At 40.2% G+C, this 20054-nt stretch overlaps 1 protein-coding gene across 1 annotated transcript in view; it reads left to right on the forward strand.

Annotated features, from left to right (window-relative positions):
• The window catches only part of GLUD1 (glutamate dehydrogenase 1), a 46980-nt gene extending 27148 nt beyond the window's left edge, over positions 1-19832 (forward strand). Inside the window, exons 6-13 of the mRNA XM_060768986.2 lie at positions 2751-2930; positions 6903-7040; positions 8694-8831; positions 8927-9007; positions 10802-10925; positions 11892-11983; positions 16984-17046; positions 18428-19832. Of these exons, the coding sequence (XP_060624969.2) occupies positions 2751-2930; positions 6903-7040; positions 8694-8831; positions 8927-9007; positions 10802-10925; positions 11892-11983; positions 16984-17046; positions 18428-18547 (936 nt within the window). The 3' untranslated portion in view covers positions 18548-19832. The remainder of the gene's footprint in view (positions 1-2750; positions 2931-6902; positions 7041-8693; positions 8832-8926; positions 9008-10801; positions 10926-11891; positions 11984-16983; positions 17047-18427) is intronic.
• Positions 19833-20054: the final 222 nt, after the last annotated feature.

The raw sequence follows: 20054 nt of genomic DNA on the forward strand, positions 1-20054 counted from the left end.
ATATAAGTTTATGAGTATTTCAATGAGAAGTGTGGACCTGCTTTTGGCTGATGAGATAGGGTTGTTGTTGTTGTTGTTGTGTTCTTTCAAGTAATTTCAGACTTAGGTTGACCCTGAGCGAGGGCCGGGCAAATGACCTTGGAGGGCCGTATCCAGCCCCCGGACCTTAGTTTGGGGACCCCTGGTCCAGATGTTTAAAAGCTGAACAATAATTTTCTCAGTTCAGTTGCCCCTCAACATATTTTAGGTGCAAAGCACTTGGCCATTGTATATGTGTGTGTATGAACCTTCAAGTCACTTGTCAACTTATAGTGGCCCTGTGATTTCACAAGGGTTTTTTTTTTTAAAGAAATACTCAAAGATAATTTCCACAGTTTAGTCCTGTGAAATCCAACCTACAGCCCATGATATGCATTGGTTCTTTGTTGCACCCCAGTTGGATCAGACAGTGTCTTGTTTTTAAGGTCTGTCTTGAGCTGCAAGGACTCAGGGATGCCAAAGTGCAACTGCCATCGTGCTCTGTCATGCAGCAGACTTTGTGGTTGCGTTCTGTTGTTAATAATCCCAGTGAGAGACAGAGAGAGAAATAGACGAGAAAACAAGTGATCTTTGTATATAAACCTAGTTCTGTATGAGTCATCAGTAAAACAAAGTTTTAAGCTATGAGTCATATGTTTTTCCAAGATTATGGTGAACCGAGAGAAAAAAATGCATTCAGCAGTTGAAAGGATTCCTATAAGTTGAAGAGCAATTGTAGACTAGAAGGAAATCTACTTTTGTTAAGTTCAAAAAGATGTTCAACATTTGTCTATATTTCCTGCCACACTTTGAATTATATGTTATAGAGGTGGATAGAGAACGTGATCGAAAACTTTTCTTTTTGGCAGCAGTTCTATGGTTCTGAGAATGTGCAGTTCACTTTTTGTGTAATAGATTAATGTAAAATGAGAAATTACTCAGCCTGCCTCTCTTGATTTTGTTTTCACTTGAACATGCTTTTCAGAGGAGTACTTTAGCAGAAGTTGAGTATAAAGATAAAACAGAGTTGGTGGAAGAAATGTAGCTAGAATAGTAATGTTTCAATTAATAGGTCAGGAATTTGACCTGAACTTCTACGAAATTGAAGGATTATGCTGATTGTTTTTTAAATAATTGCCTTAGTTTCATGGCCCTGTTGCCAAATCATTTGAAAGTGATTAAACAGCTTTAGTTGTAAACTGCCTGCTTATAAAGGCATCAGAGCCTCTTATGGATTTAGTGCAAAGCCCACAGGGTCTATCTGAAGTGGGTAAAATATGAAACTAATTGGGATTTCTTAAATTTTCATAAGCTCATTTATGAGCAAGCTTAGAGCTGCTAGCAAATTTAAGCCAACAGTTTTTAATATGAATGAATCATTACATGAACGATAGATGAGCTATACTGTTGTACTTGTAAATTAGATATGGCAAATTTGAATGCAGCTCCTATATATTTGTTTCCAGAGCAACCCTTTTATTATTATTTATTTCCCGTATTTGTATCCCGTCACTTCTCAGCCCCCGAAGGGGGACTCAGGATGGCTTACAATGTGCCCCGTTACAAGGCCGCTACATGACAATTACAGTAATAAAATCACAAGTTACAGTGTTTATATGTGGCTTTCATATTTGAAATGCTACTGGAGCAATACAAGATTGTGAACATGAACCGTACAGCTCAAGTTATATTAATGGCAATGCTATAGCTAAGGTACCATAATAACTGATTGCTAACATTGACAATGCACTGTTTTTTGAAACGAGTTACTCCATTGTTCTATTTATTTTTTTTACAAATTGATTATTTTCAGTCTTTTAAAATTAAAAATTCTCTGAAATCTTTTTTAAAATGAAAGATGAAATATTATACTGTTTAAAAAATACATTTTGCAATTAGGCATAAAAGCATAAGGTTTTCTAAATGAGAACAAGATCCCTACCATCCATTGATTTGTTTCCAGAAGACAATATTTCAATTACTTTGAAAGTTCAGTGACAGAACATCCCATGTTACAGTTTCAAATGCTGCCTCTATACATAGAGGCTTCCCTTCATTTAATAACTGATATAATTGAAATTAGAAATTGCAGGTTTACACTTGACGTGATCACCATTATAGCTAATGGCATTTCTGAATCATTTAACACTTCTGTGTACCCATTCTTGACAACCACTTACCAGAAAAAATGTGTTGTTAAACTGATTCCACCCTAAGTAGGAATGCATAGTCTAACTGAAAAGTTGTTTTAAAGATTATTTTAAGATTTAGATAATTCAATATCTTGCCTGACTGACAGTTATATAAGTGCTTCTGTTGTTCCGTGTGATTTCCAGTTTAGAAGGCAGGTCCTTGTCATGTTCTGTATTGTGTTAATTTGTATAGATTACTAAATGAACTGTATTGTGGCAAATTGAGCTGGTTTGATGTAGTAGAAACAGATGTCTTAACTCTAGTTATAGTTAAAACCCATAGGTTTGGATCCAGACCTGGGACATTGGCTCCCCCTCTTGCCATGACAGGTCTCTAAAAATTATACACAGTATCTTTGGGGTTGGTGTGGAAGCAAGTTGGGATGCCTTGAAATTGGACAGAGGCACTTTCTGTAGGCAAAACAATTATCATCTACAGGAGGAAAATCCTAGATCTAGCCCATTCTGAAAAAAAAACATTAACACATTGTTTTCTTCCATAGAAAATAATCTTAATATGATTTTTTTATTATCTTACAGGATATTAATGCCCATGCCTGTGTCACAGGAAAGCCAATCAGCCAGGGTGGCATACATGGCCGCATCTCTGCTACAGGTCGTGGAGTCTTCCACGGAATTGAGAACTTCATTAATGAAGCATCGTATATGAGCCTCTTGGGAATGACTCCAGGATTTGGGGATAAGACATTTGCTATCCAGGTACTGTGTTTAGAAAATTTGGAAATGCATCTCTGCAGTGTATCCTGTGGCTTGGTCCTGGTTTTTCAAACAAAAGTCCCAGCCAGGCGTTTTAGAGGCTTCCTAGTACACGAATAGGATTATACACAAAAGTGGCTTAAAAGCACAGAGGAAGACTGTTTAATGGGGTATTGTAAGAATCCACTATTTGTGGTTTTTCTATACATTATAACTGTTTTCTCAATTTGCTTCTGACACGTTAAATAAAATAAATTATGAGAACAGTTCAGCTCATTAAAGCAAGATCATGTCACTTCATTTGTAGTGGGGCATTTGTAGTGCACCTACCGGACTGTTCCTATCGGGCCATACGTTACTATAGAGCAGTGGTTCCCAAGCTTTGGGCCTCCAGGTGTTTTGGACTTCAGCTCCCACAGTTCCTGACAGCTGATAAGCTGGGAGTTCAAGCCCAAAACACCTGGAGGCCCAAAGGTTGGGAACCACTGGTATAGAGGCTTATTTGTCTGTCTTCCTCGCTCCTAAGTCTTTTTATGTTACATCAGATAGGAACTGACTGATTCTGTAGCCTCTGTATAGTGTTAGAGAATGTTCATGTGCTTTATGAAGACATATCTAACCCCCGGTGGCGCACTGGGTTAAAGGGCTGAGCTGCTGAGCTTGTTGACCGAAAGGTTGCAGGTTAGAATCCGGGGAGCTGCGTGAGCTTCCGCTGTCAGCCCCAGCTTCTGCCAACCTGCAAATGTGAGAACATTGAGAACATGCAAATGTGAGTAGATCAATAGGTACCGCTCTGGCAGGAAGTTAACGGTGCTCCATGCAGTCATGCTGGCCACATGACCTTGGAGGTGTCTACGGACAACGCTGGCTCTTCGGCTTAGAAATTGAGATGAGCACCACACCCCAGAGTCAGACACGACCACACTTCATGTCAGGGGAAAACCTTTACCTACCTTTACCTGTACAATTTTATATCTCAGTTTGAGGAACTGCCAACTGAATGATAGGGCTACATGGGTTCATCCCTGTGTACAAATAGGCCCTTCATGTTCAAGTTACAGAGAATGCGCAATCCATCATAGTGATCAAAAATCCCACTATCCTAACTCTTACTAGACAAAACAAAAAACCACTTTTGTTTCTAATCTAACATTCAACAATGTGTATTAGGTGGGCATGCAGAATAACTAAATAAGTCCAATTTCCCACTTCGTTCATAGATATCATATTAGATGCATACACTGAAAGTAGGCTCCAGTAAAGGCTGTGCTACTTCTTGAGGGAGAATTCTGTCTTCTGCAGTTAGCTAGACTAGAGACCAGAATCCATGATTTTGCTTGTTTGCTGATGTGCTTTATTGGGAGCTTTGTAGTGCCCCCAAATTACTGTTACCATAATTGATAGTTATTGCTACTAGAAATGTACTAAAGAGGCCTGCCTAAACATTCCAACATTGGCTGATGCTTCAAGTTGAGGGAGGAAGGCTGTTCTGAAGAAAGGCTGAGCCCTCTGCCAATATTCAAAATGCTGATGTTGCCAGAACTGAAACAGGATGGGCCTGCATCTAGTCATTTAAAATAGCAAAGCACTATTTTATGTGCTAATTCATTCGAATAATATGTGTAAACTGTTCTACTGATGCAGATTTATTTGCATTACATGAAGATAGTTTGGCACTAACATCTACAATTGCTGTCCAGAATTTTATATCTCATTCATTTTGGGGAGGTCCTGGACTGTCTTGCTTCCAACTAGAAGGATTTTGAATATAAAGAGAAAACACAAAGCAATTGTTTTCATAGATAATTATTTTTTTAAAAAGAGTTTCCTTGCTATAATACAGCAATACCCTACATCTTTATCTTCAAACCAGATGAGATCTTCAAGCCACTAACATAGCAAAGCATACCGTGATCCAGCCTTTCCCAACTCTGAACTTTCCAAATAAAGTGATCTACAACTCCTAATATCTAAAGCTGTATTAGGAAATGGAGTCAAAGATATCTCAAAGATGTTGGAAGCAGGCCTGCGCACAATATCAGCATCTGCCTGGGTTTTATTTTATTTATTTATTTATTTACGACATTTATATGCTGCCTTTCCCACCCTGAAGGGGACTCAGAGAAGCTTACAAGATACACACACACACACACACACACACCGTATATACTCGAATATAAGCCGATCCAAATATAAGCCGAGGCACCTAATTTTACCGTAAAAAACTGGGAAAATGTATTGACTCTACTATAAGCCCAGAGTGGGAAATTCAGCAGCTACTGGTCAATTTCAAATTAAATATAGATACCAATACAATTAGATTAATTGAGGCATCAGTAGATTATTTTTTTTGAATATTTACATAGAATTGTAATATAAGACTGTCCAACTCTGATTAAATCATTATTCTCACCTTCTTCAATGTAAATGTGCTTACGTATCCTTCCAATAATAGAGTAAAATAATAAATACAACAACAATAATAGAGTAAAACAACAATGTAATAACAACAATAAAGTAAAATAATAAATGTAATAATAATAGAGTAAAATGATAAATATAGTAATAATGAATAGAGTAAAATAATAAATGTAATAATAATAATAGAATAAAATAATAAATAACCTTGACTCGAGTATAAGCTGAGGGGGACTTTTTCAGCCTAAAAAAAGGGCTGAAAAACTAGGCTTATACTCGAGTATATGCAGTGTGTGTGTGTGTGTGTGTGTGTATATATATACACACACACACACATACACATATACATACACACACACACATACATAATATTTTAAATTACTAGCATAGTACAATATCAGAATTTTATATTACTATATTGTACTACACCATTATATTGTAATATTAGTAATATTACATGTAGTATAAAATATATCACTATAATATTGTTATTAGTACTATATATATTATTAATAGTATTATATTGTATTAGGTAAAGGTAAACGGATCTCCCTCTACGTCCCACCTCGGAGTTTAAGATCATCTGGGGAGGCCCTGCTCTCGACCCCGCCTCTATCTCAAGCGAGGCTGGCGGGGACGAGGAGCAGGGCCTTCTCGGTGGTGGCCCCTCACCTATGGAACTCACTCCCCGGGGAGATCAGATCAGCGACCTCCCTTCTGTCGTTTAGAAAAAAACTGAAGACCTGGATCTGGGACCAAGCTTTTGGACATTCTGGCAGCTAAAATAAGGACCCATTGATGAGCAGGAATTGTTGGAATGAATGGACATTTCGAAACTCTGAATTTCACTGTGCATGAAATTGTTTTATTATATTATGTAGTGATATGTTTTAATGCTGCTAAATGTTTATACTGTTTTATATATACTGTTTTATATATGACAGGCATCGAATTTGTGCCTTTGTTTGTAAGCCGCCCTGAGTCCCCCCTCGGGGGTGAGAAGGGCGGGGTATAAGTAACTGCAATAAAATAAATAAAGGTAGTCCCCTGACATTAAATCCAGTCATGTCTGACTCTGGGGTGTGGTGCTCATCTCCATTTCTAAGCCGAAGAGCCGGCGTTGTCCGTAGACACCTCCAAGGTCATGTGGCCAGCATGACTGCATGGAGCACCGTTACCTTCCCTCCGGAGCGGTACCTATTGATCTACTCACATTTGCATGTTTTCGAACTGCTAGGTTGGAAGAAGATAGTGCTGACAGCGGAAGCTCACACCACTCCCCGGAATCGAACCTGTGACCTTTCGATCAACAAGCTCAGCAGCACAGCGCTTTAACCCACTGCGCCACAATATATACAATATATACAATATATTATATTTTAAGCAGAAGTTAGAGTGTTAGGGGATTGTTGAATTGTACTCCCAACACATCTGGATACTATTGGTTTGGAGAAGGCAGCAATGTACACAATATAATGTCCTTTCTTCTGTTAAACAAATCTCTCTATTTGTAGCAGCAACTGTAGTTACATTAAATGCATTTTCTTCTCTTAACAGGGTTTTGGCAACGTAGGTCTGCATTCTATGAGATACCTTCATCGCTATGGTGCAAAATGTGTTGCCATTGGAGAAAAGGATGGTGCTATCTGGAATCCTGATGGACTTGACCCCAAAGAGCTGGAAGATTACAAATTGGTATGAAAAATTGTTCTTCTATTAAACATGTTTCATTGCCAAGTTGCATAGTAAAAGCAAGTTACATCTTTCCAATAGGGAACAGATTACAGTGGCCATGTTGGTGGCCATTGTGATCAGTACAGCTGAAACTGTAGAAAATGCTATGGAAAAGAAAAGTTTAAGATTATTAATGTGAGGCCAGTTCCCTGTTCCGATTTGGCTTACTAAGAAGAGAAACACGACGAAAGAAATGCGTATGAGGACTACATAGGCTAGAAAATGAAAGACAACACTTTGCTTGCATTTCACCACTATTCAGCATTTTCTTACTCATTACTTTGTCATTTAGAGCTTCACCTCTGTAGCAAAAAACAGGCTTAGTGTTAGGAAACAACAATAATATTCAGGAGCAAAAATTTATAGTATTTCAAATGGATATGAAAAGAACACTTACTTGCTATTAAAAAGATTACCCTTAACTCCTTTTTAGTGCTGCTAAGAAAGATAGGAAAGAAAAATTAATCAAGAGATTCACATCATACCTGTAGGGTTTATTGACTCCCCTCCCCTTTTTAGGAGTACAGATCCGTGTTGTGTCAAAACATCATTCATAGTGAAAAAGGAACCATTAAGCTTTCAGGGAAATCTCAGGCTTGCAGAAATCCTTCAGCAACTATTGTGGCACCATAATTACAATAAGGACTTGAATGTACTCGGTGATCACACTATTTTGGTATTAAAAAACTGAGATGAAGAAGAACCAAAACAAATATTCTAATGAAGGGAAAGCATACTCAATGGAAGCAGAATGTAGAATCATAGAATATAATCAAAGAGTTGGAAGAGACCTCATGGGCCATCCAGTCCAACCCCCTGCCAAGAAGCAGGAATATTGCATTCAAATCACCCCTGACAGATGGCCATCCAGCCTCTGTTTAAAAGCTTCCAAAGAAGGAGCCTCCACCACACTCCGGGGCAGAGAGTTCCACTGCTGAACGGCTCTCACAGTCAGGAAGTTCTTCCTCATGTTCAGATGGAATCTCCTCTCTTGAAGTTTGAAGCCATTGTTCCGCATCCTAGTTTCCAAGGAAGCGGAAAACAAGCTTGCTCCCTCCTCCCTGTGGCTTCCTCTCACATATTTACACATGGCTATCATATCTCCTCTCAGCCTTCTCTTCTTCAGGCTAAACATGCCCAGCTCCTTAAGCCGCTCCTCATAGGGCTTGTTCTCCAGATCCTTGATCATTTTAGTTGCCCTCCTCTGGACACATTCCAGCTTGTCAATATCTCTCTTGAATTGTGGTGCCCAGAATTGGATACAATATTCCAGGTGTGGTCTAACCAAGGCAGAATAGAGAGGTAGCATTACTTCCCTAGATCTAGACACTATGTGTTGTCTTAGAGTAAGAATGAAGCATTGGGGAGAAAGCAGTAGAGTACCATATCTTGGAAAAAGAAATGTCTGGTCAAACAGGAACCTACACAGAAGTACTATGCACTGCCATATTGTCTTGCAGGTTTCCCTTACAGACTTGTATTTGAAGAATGATTACCAAAAGTGTAGCTTTATATATGCTGTTCAGACATAGAATACTAGCATAAGATCGCTGAACTTGAAACTTGTATTCTGGGAAAATACACGGACGCAGCTAAACTCTTTTGTCCAAACAGCAACATGGATCAATCCTCACCTACCCGAAGGCACAACCCTTGGATTGCCACATCCTGGAAGCAGATTGTGACATCCTCATCCCAGCTGCCAGTGAGAAGCAGTTAACAAAGGCCAATGCCCATAAGGTCAAAGCAAAGGTAAGAAGACACATTGTAAATTGTGTTTTCTCCCTTTTGATAGTATTGTGTTAATATAAGCTGTTCAATACTAAATTATGATCTCTCATTTTCAGATAATTGCAGAAGGTGCCAATGGACCCACAACTCCAGAAGCAGATAAAATCTTCTTGGAACGAAATATCATGGTTATTCCAGTAAGTTTCTCGTCCGCTCGGTGTTAAACTTGTAACAGGTTATATTTGGATATTGGTGGTCCAGTTATCTAGCTCAGAACTTCTTAGACTTTTTCAATTTGTGACTCTATGTGGGGATGTCTGTGAAGGCGGCCCAGAAACTTCAACTTGTGCAAAGATTGGCTGCCAAGCTTCTAACTGGAGCTAATTATGGAGCGCATACGACACCTCTATTAAAGCAGCTCCACTGGCTGCTGATCAGCTTCCCGTCCCAATTCAAAGTGCACATCATCACCTACAAGGCCCTAAATGGTTCGGACCCCACCTATCTTCACAACCTCATTTCCCCCTATGAACTGGCACTGGCTCTAAGATCCACCGGGGAGGCACTTCTCCCACTTCTCACAAGCACAGTTGGTGCGGATGAGGGAGAGGTCCTTCTTGGTGGTGGCCCCTGACTTTGGAACTCCCTCCCCAGGGAGATTAGGCAACCCTCACACTGTCTACTTTTCGCAGGGAGCTGAAAACTTTGATGTTTCAGCAAGCATTCTCGAATGCTTTGCCCCATTTATAAATGCCCAGTCTCTAGTTAACCTTTGCTCTCTTTACCCACCCAATTCCATAGCACTATCGTTTTGCTGTTTGCACTTTCCCATGCCCAGGCCTTTTGATAGCCAGTTCATGCCCATTTTAGTAGCCCTGGTTCCTAGATCTGGATTTGATTACTTATTGGATTGAGTTTTAATGCTACTGTTCTACACTTTTATGTCCATTTACTTTGTTTTTAACTGGACTAATGCTCTATTGATTATATTCTTACTTTGTGTTTTGTTTGATGGATTGTTTTTAATTGTCTTATCGACATTTGGTCCCATGTAAGCCACCCCAAGTCCTTTTGGGGAGATGGTGGCAGGGTATAAGAATAAAGTTATTATTATTATCATCATCATCTGGCCCTATAAAGTAGCCTGATATGGCATCTTGTTTAACATATACCTTTTTGCCAGCATTTTATTTAGTTCATTTTCCGGTCCCAATTCAAGGTACAGGTGCTAACCTACAAAGCCCTAAACGGTTTGGGACCTGCCTACCTGCGTAACTGCATCTCCGTTTATGAACCCGCACGCTCCCTTTGTTCATCTGGAGAGGCCCTGCTCACGATTCCACCTGCGTCGCAAGCGCGGTTGGTGGGGACGAGGGACAGGGCCTTCTCTGTGATAGCCCCCCAACTCTGAAACGCCCCCCCCCCAAGGACATCAGACAAGCCCCTACATTGGCAGTCTTTAGGAAGAGCTTGAAGACTTGGCTATTCCGGTGTGCCTTTCCAGAATAGAAAACCCCAGCAATATGTCCCAGAAGCACTTTACTAGAGACTTAAGATTGTCCGCACATTGTACTTACCCAAAAATCCTTATATTTCAACTGTCATACTTGGCATTTTTAATCTGTACCCATTTACACTTGGCCCGGCCTTAGTTTTATTGTGCTATGGTGTACTGTTTTTACTGTTTACTGTCATTGCTTTAATGTTTTGATTTACTTTATGGTTTATATGTATTGTTGTATTGTTGTTTTATTGAGGCCTTGGCCTTTGTAAGCCGCATCGAGTCTTTCGGGAGATGTTAGCGGGATACAAATAAAGTTAATAATAATAATAATAATAATAATAATAATAATAATAAATGCTATAAATGTTTTTCTTCTGCCTAATAAACATGTTTTTCCACATAACTTTTTCCCAGTTTTGAAAGTTGGATTAATTTATCTTTCATGTCGTTTTTGATCCTAAATATTGTTCGATCTTGTCATCTTCAGGATCTTTATTTAAATGCTGGTGGAGTGACTGTGTCTTACTTTGAGTGGCTGAAGAACCTGAATCATGTCAGTTATGGTCGGTTGACCTTTAAGTATGAAAGGGACTCTAACTACCACTTGCTAAGTAAGTCTAAACAAGTTATGTTCATATTATACAGAATGGGTAAGGGATTGTACTAGACATGCTAACATAAAACATGGAGTTTTAAGGTTTTTTTCGGGCTGTATGGCCATGGTCTAGAGGCATTCTCTCCTGATGTTTCGCCTGCATCTATGGCAAGCATCCTCAGAGATAGTGAGGTCTGTTGGAACTAGGAAAAAGGGGTTATATATCTGTGGAATGACCAGGTTAAGACAAAGGACTCTTGTCTGCTGGAGCTAGGTGTGAATGTTTCAACTGACCACCTTGATTACCATCTTGATTTCCAGCCATGAAAGCCTTCGACAATGGAGTTTTAAGTTTCCCAACCTGTTAGGTAGAAACTGTAATTCTTGTATGGGTGAAATAAATGCCTAGAAAATATATTGTTCAGAACTCCTAGAAATGCAGACTCTGTTCTGTGGTGGAAAATGTATTCATGTGTTTTCCTGCTTCTTGGCAGGGGTTGGACTGGATGGACCATGAGGTCTCTTCCAACTCTATGATTCTATGAATGTTGATGCATTCTGTGTTAAGCTTTGGCATAGACTTAAAAGAGATAATCACTTAACTTGCTTCAAAGTTCAGTTACATCTTGAATTTTAGTGGCCATAGAGTGACTAGAACATACGTATAATTATAAAGTTTTTTAAAGCATTCTTAAGTATCGTTAAGTAACGAAATCTTTCTTTGCTCAATAGTAAGTGCACACTTATTAAGGAAAAATATTAGAACACATTAATTTGTAAATGAACACAGATTTGTTGAATTACAAATGTCAGAAATTATGTAGCTAGGGAATTGTTTCAGACTTATCCATCTTTAGATATTCTGAAGCCAATGGGGCTTTAAATTATTCACTATTTCAATTTTGTATTCTCAACACAATTAACTTGAGATCCAATCTGGTATCAATAGCAACTGAGCTTCACTAGCTGTTTTTCCTTTCAGTGTCGGTCCAGGAAAGTTTGGAAAGAAAGTTTGGGAAGCATGGTGGGAGTATTCCAGTTGTGCCTACTGCAGAATTCCAGGACAGGATATCTGTAAGTAGTCATCTAATGATTTTACCAAAGTCAGAATCCGATTAAAAAAAAGAACAGGTTTGGTCAGTGATTACAACAGATAAAAGATACTAATCTGTGGGAACAAGTTGCATCATTTTAATAGTAAATGAAAGGTATATTTCCAGGATATAATGACAGAAAACATTAGTGCTAAAATGTAAAAACAGACAAAAACATCTAAAAAATTTATCAATACAGGTTAAAGATAATTATTATAAGTTAATATGGAAATGGTATCTAACACGAGTAAGAATAGCAAATATAAATTTATTTATTTATTTACTTACTTACTTACAACTTTTATATTTCGCCCTTCTCACCCCGCAGGGGAATCAGTGTACACATATATGGCAAACATTCAGTGTACACATAAGGAGCCCCCGTTGGCGCAGTGGGTTAAACCCCTGTGCCGGCAGGACTGAAGACTGACAGGTCGCAGGTTCGAATCCGGGGAGAGTTGGATGAGCTCCCTCTATCAGCTCCAGCTCCTCATGCGGGGACATGAGAGAAGCCTCCCACAAGGATGATAAAAAACATCAAATCATCCAGGCGTCCCCTGGGCAACATCTTTGCAGACGGCCAATTCTCTCACACCAGGAGTCACTCCTGACACAACAAATATGGCAAACATTCAATGCTGATTTTTGACATACAAACATATACAGATATACACAGAGGCTATTTAACTTTTTCTGACTGCCAGGGGATCTGTCGCTTTCATCATCCATCTGTGATGCTGATGAAGCACTTCCGCATTCCCCGCATGCTTCCTCGCTGGAATGGTTTGCTAGAGTCTTCTAAATAAAAACTATTCAAAAATATTTCTGGAGAGGATGTCAAGAATCAGGAACATATATACATATGTGGTGGCAATGTAAATATGTAAATAATTTTTGGGGGAAAGTATTTAGAGAAATAGAAGATATAATGAACATTAAAATAGAAAGAAGTCCTAGTATAGCTTTATTATCATTATATAATGCCACGCTTGGTCATTATATAATGATCACGCTTGGTCATTATATAATGACCAAGCGTGATCCCTGGGGAAGGCAATGGCAAACCACTCCAGTATCCTTGCCAAGAAAACTAAATGGACCAGTACAACCAGAGATATGTTGGTATGCCATTGGAAGACGGGACTCCCAGGTCGGAAGATGGCCAAAATGCTACTGGGGAGGAGCAGAGGATAAGTTCAACTAGCCCCAGATGTGATGACGCAGCTAGCTCAAAGCCGAAAGGAAGGCTAGCGGCCGACGGTACTGGAGGCGAACGATGAATCCGATGCTCTAAAGATCAACACACCATAGGAACCTGGAATGTAAGATCTATGAGCCAGGGCAAATTGGATGTTGTTATTGGTGAGATGTCAAGACTAAAGATAGACATTCTGGGGGTCAGCGAACTGAAATGGACTGGAATGGGCCACTTCACATCAGATGACCACCAGATCTACTACTGTGGACAAGAGGAACATCGAAGAAATGGAGTAGCCTTCATAATTAATAAGAAATTCGCTAAAGCGGTGCTTGGATACAACCCAAAAAATGACAGAATGATCTCAATTCGAGTGCAAGGAAAGCCTTTCAACATCACAGTGATCCAAATATACGCCCCAACCACAGCTGCTGAAGAAGCAGAAGTAGATCAGTTCTATGAGGATCTGCAGGACCTACTGGATAATACACCAAAAAGAGACATTATTTTCATTACAGGGGACTGGAATGCCAAGGTGGGAAGTCAAATGACAACTGGGATCACAGGCAAGCATGGTCTGGGAGAACAAAATGAAGCGGGACGCAGGCTGATAGAATTCTGCCAGGAAAACTCGCTGTGTATAACGAATACTCTCTTCCAACAACCTAAAAGACGGCTTTATACATGGACCTCACCAGATGGTCAACACCGAAATCAGATTGACTACATCCTTTGCAGCCAAAGGTGGCGGACATCCATCCAGTCGGTGAAAACAAGACCTGGGGCTTACTGTAGCTCAGATCACGAACTTCTTATTGCCCAATTTAGAATAAAACTAAAGAGATCAGGGAAAATACACAGACCAGTTAGATATGATCTCACTAACATTCCTAGCGAATATACAGTGGAAGTGAAGAACAGATTTGAAGGACTAGATTTAGTAAACAGAGTCCCAGAAGAACTATGGACAGAAGTCCGCGACATTGTTCAGGAGGCGGCAACAAAGTACGTTCCAAAGAAAAAGAAAACCAAGAAGGCAAAATGGTTGTCTGCTGAGACACTGGAAGTAGCCCAAGAAAGGAGGAAAGCAAAAGGAAACAGGGAGAAGGGGAGATATGCCCAGTTAAATGCGCAATTCCAGAGGTTAGCCAGAAGAGATAAGGAACTATTTTTAAATAAGCAATGCATGGAAGTGGAAGAAGACAACAGAATAGGAAGGACAAGAGACCTCTTCCAGAAAATTAGAAACATTGGAGGTAAATTTCAGGCAAAAATTGGTATGATAAGAAACAAAGATGGCAGGGACCTAACAGAAGCTGAAGAGATCAAGAGAAGGTGGCGAGACTATACAGAAGATCTGTATAGGAAGGATAACAATATCGAGGATAGCTTTGACGGTGTGGTGAATGAATTAGAACCAGACATCCTGAGGAGTGAGGTTGAATGGGCCTTAAGAAGCATTGCTAACAACAAGGCAGCAGGAGATGATGGGATCCCAGCTGAACTGTTTAAAATCTTAAAAGATGATGCTGTCAAGGTGATGCATGCCATTTGCCAGCAAATATGGAAAACACAAGAATGGCCATCAGACTGGAAAAAATCAACTTATATCCCCATACCAAAAAAGGGAAATGCGAAAGACTGCTCAAACTTCCGTACAGTGGCCCTTATTTCTCATGCCAGTAAGGTAATGCTCAAGATCCTGCAAGGAAGACTCCAGCAATACATGGAGCGAGAGTTGCCAGATGTTCAAGCTGGGTTTAGAAAAGGCAGAGGAACGAGAGACCAGATTGCCAATATCCGCTGGATAATGGAGAAAGGCAGGGAGTTTCAGAAAAACATCTACTTCTGCTTCATTGACTATTCTAAAGCCTTTGACTGTGTGGATCATAATAAATTGTGGCAAGTTCTTGGTGGGATGGGCATCCCAAGCCACCTTGTCTCTCTCCTGAGGAATCTGTACAAGGACCAAGTAGCAACAGTCAGAACTGACGACGGAACAACAGACTGGTTCAAGATTGGGAAAGGCGTACGGCAAGGCTGCATACTCTCACCCAACCTTTTTAACTTGTATGCAGAACACATCATGCGATGTGCGGGGCTGGATGAATGGAAAGCTGGGGTGAAAATTGCTGGAAGAAACATTAACAACCTCAGATATGCAGATGACACCACTCTGATGGCCGAAAGCGAGGAGGAGCTGAGGAGCCTTCTAATCAAGGTGAAAGAAGAAAGCGCAAAAGCCGGGTTGCAGCTAAACGTCAAAAAAACCAAGATTATGGCAACAAGAATGATTGACAACTGGAAAATAGAGGGAGAAACCGTGGAGGCCGTGACAGACTTTGTATTTCTAGGTGCAAAGATTACTGCAGATGCAGACTGTGGCCAGGAAATCAGAAGACGCTTACTTCTTGGGAGGAGAGCAATGTCCAGTCTCGATAAAATAGTAAAGAGTAGAGACATCAGACTGGCAACAAAGATCCGCCTAATCAAAGCCATGGTATTCCCTGTAGTAACCTACGGATGTGAGAGCTGGACCTTAGGGAAGGCTGAGCGAAGGAAGATCGATGCTTTTGAGCTGTGGTGTTGGAGGAAAGTGCTGAGAGTGCCTTGGACTGCGAGAAGATCCAACCAGTCCATCCTCCAGGAAATAAAGCCCGACTGCTCACTGGAGGGAAAGATACTAGAGACAAAGTTGAAGTACTTTGGCCACATCATGAGGAGACAGGAAAGCCTAGAGAAGACAATTATGCTGGGGAAAGTGGAAGGCAAAAGGAAGAGGGGCCGACCAAGGGCAAGATGGATGGATGGCATCCTTGAAGTGACTGGACTGACCTTGAGGGAGCTGGGGGTGGTAACGGCCGACAGGGAGCTCTGGCGTAGGCTGGTCCATGAGGTCACGAAGAGTCGGAGACGACTGAACGAATGAACAACAACAACATCATTATATAATAATAAACAATTGAAAAAAGAGAATAAAGATATGATAACAAATTTGTTAACAATAGCAAGACTGCTTATAGCAAGGAATTGGAAAAGAGAAATCAATATACAAATAGAGGAGTGTTATAAGGAAGTATGGAAATTGGCAATAAATGATAAGCTGACATGTATATTAAAAATTAAAAGAGGTATATGGAAATGAAGTAATTTCGATGATGTATGGAGAAAATTTATTGAAAAAGGATTAAAAATAAAGAAGGAAAGTTACCTCCACAAGAAGAATTGAAATTTTGGACAGATGATTTGTAAAAGCCGTGGCTTGGGAGGGGGAGAGGGGAGCACAGTGGTGATGGATAGATAGTATGTATGACCAGAAAAATAACAGTAGATGTCAAAAGTTAAAGTATGGTAGGTTGTATTGAATAATATGTATCTGCTGTAAAACAAACAATGTATAACAAATGTATTGAACCATGATAATATATATATATATATATATATATATATATATATATATATATATATATATAAAAATGTAAAAACCGGATACAATTACAGGTTTTTGAAAACTTTTCTATTCAGGACCCGTTTTTGGCCTGATAAATTTTTACGTGAGCTCAGATATAAAATCAAACGTTTGCTGATCAACATTTAGAACATTGAACTGAGGATCAGGGCCCACAGTTTAAGAAGCAGTGATAAAGTGCATACTGAACATATAGTCCTCAGAGCTAGTATTGTATTTAGCTATTCTCATCCAGTATTAATTAGGCCAAGTTCATGCATTGAGTCTGTCGTTGGAAAGAGATTGACTACTGATGGCGATTCCTTCAATACAGGGTGCATCCGAAAAAGACATTGTACATTCTGGCTTGGCCTACACCATGGAACGTTCTGCTAGGGTAAGTGTTGCACCAACATGGAATAGTAGTCTTTATGTTTAATAGTACAGCCCCTTATTGGGAGAAATGGTGGGCTATAAATATTATTATTATTATTATTATTAGTAGTAGTAGTAGTAGTAGTATATAGTAGGCATGTAAATACCCCCCTCCCAGCTCCCACTATTTATTTATCATGTCAGGCAACCGAACAATTGTATTACATTTTTGACAGAACAAACAAACAAACATACAAAAGACACAGAGTTTGCAAGCTTGGTAGTTGATTAAATGTCCTTTGACCAGTATCTGGCCACTTGGAGTGCCTCTGGTGTTGCCGCAAGAAGGTCCTCCATTGTGCATGTAGCAGGGCTCAGGTTGCATTGCAGCAGGTGGTCTGTAGTTTGCTCTTCTCCACACTCGCATGTCGTGGATTCCACTTTGTAGCCCCATTTCTGAAGGTTGGCTCTGCATCTCGTGGTGCCAGAGTGCAATCTGTTCAGCGCCTTCCAAGTCGCCCAGTCCTCTGTGTGCCCAGGGGGGAGTCTCTCATTGGGTATCAGCCATTAATTGAGGCTCTGGGTTTGAGCCTGCCACTTTTGGACTCTCGCTTGCTGAGGTGTGTCCAGCGAGTGTCTCTGTAGAACTTAGAAAACTATTTCTTGATTTAAGTCGTTGATGTGCTGGCTGTCCCAAACAAGGGATGAGCTGGAGATGTCACTGCCTTGGTCCTTTCACTCTTGGCAGCTACTTCCCAGGCGGATGTCAGGTGGTGCAATACCAGCTAAGCAGTGTAATTTCTCCAGTGGTGTAGGGCGCAGACACCCTGTGATAATGCGGCATGTCTCATTAAGAGCCACATCCACAGCTTTAGCGTGGTGAGATGTGTTCCACACTGGGCATACATACTCAGCAGCAGAGTAGCATAGCACAAGGCCTTCACTGTGTCTGGTTGTGACCCCCAGGTTGTGCCAGTCCGCTTTCGTATAATATTGTTTCTAGCACCTACTTTTTGCTTGATGTTCAGGCAGTGCTTCTTGTAGGTCAGGGCACAGTCCAGAGTGACTCCCAGGTATTTGGGTGCACTGCAAAGCTCCAGTGGGATTCCTTCCCAGGTGATCCTCAGAGCTTGGGATGCTTGTCTGTTCTTAAGATGAAAGGCACATGTCTGTGTTTTAGATGGGTTAGGGATCAGCTGGTTTTCCCTGTAGTAGGCAGTAAGAGCACCTAGAGTGTTCTACCATCTCAAAGCTCCCTGCTTGAGCAGTAATGGCACGATCATCAGCTCCCACTGAACCACAGAAATCATGAGTATTTTTTGTGTATATTGAATAGGGGCTTAGTAAATGTCTTCCTTCATAAATATTATTGCTACTGACTTTTAATATGTTTTGTTCTTTAGCAAATCATGCGTACTGCAATGAAGTACAATCTAGGCCTAGACCTGAGAACCGCTGCCTACGTCAATGCCATTGAGAAGGTTTTCAAGGTGTACAATGAAGCCGGCCTGACCTTCACATAAATGGATAGCCTTCCTTTGCCTGACAGCCTCTCGTGTGCCCTCTTCAGAAAGCTTATGACAAGTTTACATATAACCACAGACGTCCCTCTCATCTTTTCTCACAACTGTAGTGTAGATAATTCTCTGTTAACTACGGTTCAAACTAGTCCTCCCTTTTTCTAACAAAGTGAAAAAAAAAATCCACTGATTTAGGGCTTCGTGCCAAGAGATATTGTAGATAACCAGTTCATCTGCACTTGGTGGGGCCGGGGGTATTAGGGTTTTTTTTTCACCTTGAGATTTAAAAAGGTACCTTTTTATTGTATGGATCTGTGGTCTTGCCACAACAAGCAACCCAGAAATGCTTCATATCACACATATAACTGTGTACCTTTGGAGAAACAGCTTAACTCTTCATGCACTTTGGTTTTCCGAAAATAATGTAACTCTCTTAGCTTTGGCACTTTTGATTAAGGCCTTGGATGTTCAATGCAGTGGCATTATCGAAGACAGAACGGGCCTTCTGCAGGGAATAACGTCAATAGGATTCTCCTTTTTACACTTAACCGAACCGTTGGCCTGGTTCACGTTAGGCAATGTGTGTTTCTTTTTGTAATCTGTGCTCCTTTTACAAGGCTGCCTTTAAATCATGTACTCGGTCTCAGTTTTACTACAGTGTGCACATATAAAACGATGTGTTCCGGGAGTTAGTATTTTTATAAAACGAAGCAGTATCATTGTTGTACAGACGTCCAATGAAAATGACTTGTTTATCCTTGACTGTCCATTTTCCTTGCATGTTTGTTAAAGAATAGCCCTTACTTGAGCATCATGTTAGGTAGTCCAAAGAATTTATGTCACTCTTCAGTCATATCATGTGTTTTAATTTCTGAGGTGTTTTAGCGTTAGCTATTGCCTCCGAGAACAATTCAAGCAGAAGTAATCATTGGCAGCAAGAGGGCAGGCTTCTTTTTTGCTATGAACTGCATAGGGTCTTAACATTTTGATTTTCTACACCCTTCATTTGGAAATTTTCCGTATTCTGACCATAAACGATTTAATAAAGAAGGCCTTGAAGCAAAAATTGGATCACATGGTTATTATAGGGGATTTTTGACAAGAATCTTTGTCTGGAAGAGTCCTATAAAGTGCCCGGATATATTTATGTAATGAATATGAATGTTTTGTTTTTTAAAAAACAAATCCAAGCCCTCCCAGAAGCTCATGCTTTTTTTCTAGCTACTTTGTAACTCATGACATAACATGACAACAAAAGCAATTATTAAAAGTTGACTTTCCAAAAGTACGTTGATGTGTGTTTTTTATAGGTGGGTTGTTGTAGGTATTTTCGAGCTATATGGCCATGGTCTAGAGCAGTGTTTCTCAACCTGGGGGTCGGGACCCCCGGAGGGGTCACAAGGGGGTGTCAGAGGGGTCACCAAAGACCATCAGAAAAAACTATTTTTTGTTGGTCGTGGGGTTTCTGTGTGGGAAGTTTGGCCCAATTCTATCATTGGTAGGGTTCAGA

This window comes from Anolis sagrei, chromosome 3, assembly GCF_037176765.1.
Source record: "Anolis sagrei isolate rAnoSag1 chromosome 3, rAnoSag1.mat, whole genome shotgun sequence".
In the NCBI taxonomy this organism is placed as follows: domain Eukaryota; kingdom Metazoa; phylum Chordata; class Lepidosauria; order Squamata; family Dactyloidae; genus Anolis; species Anolis sagrei.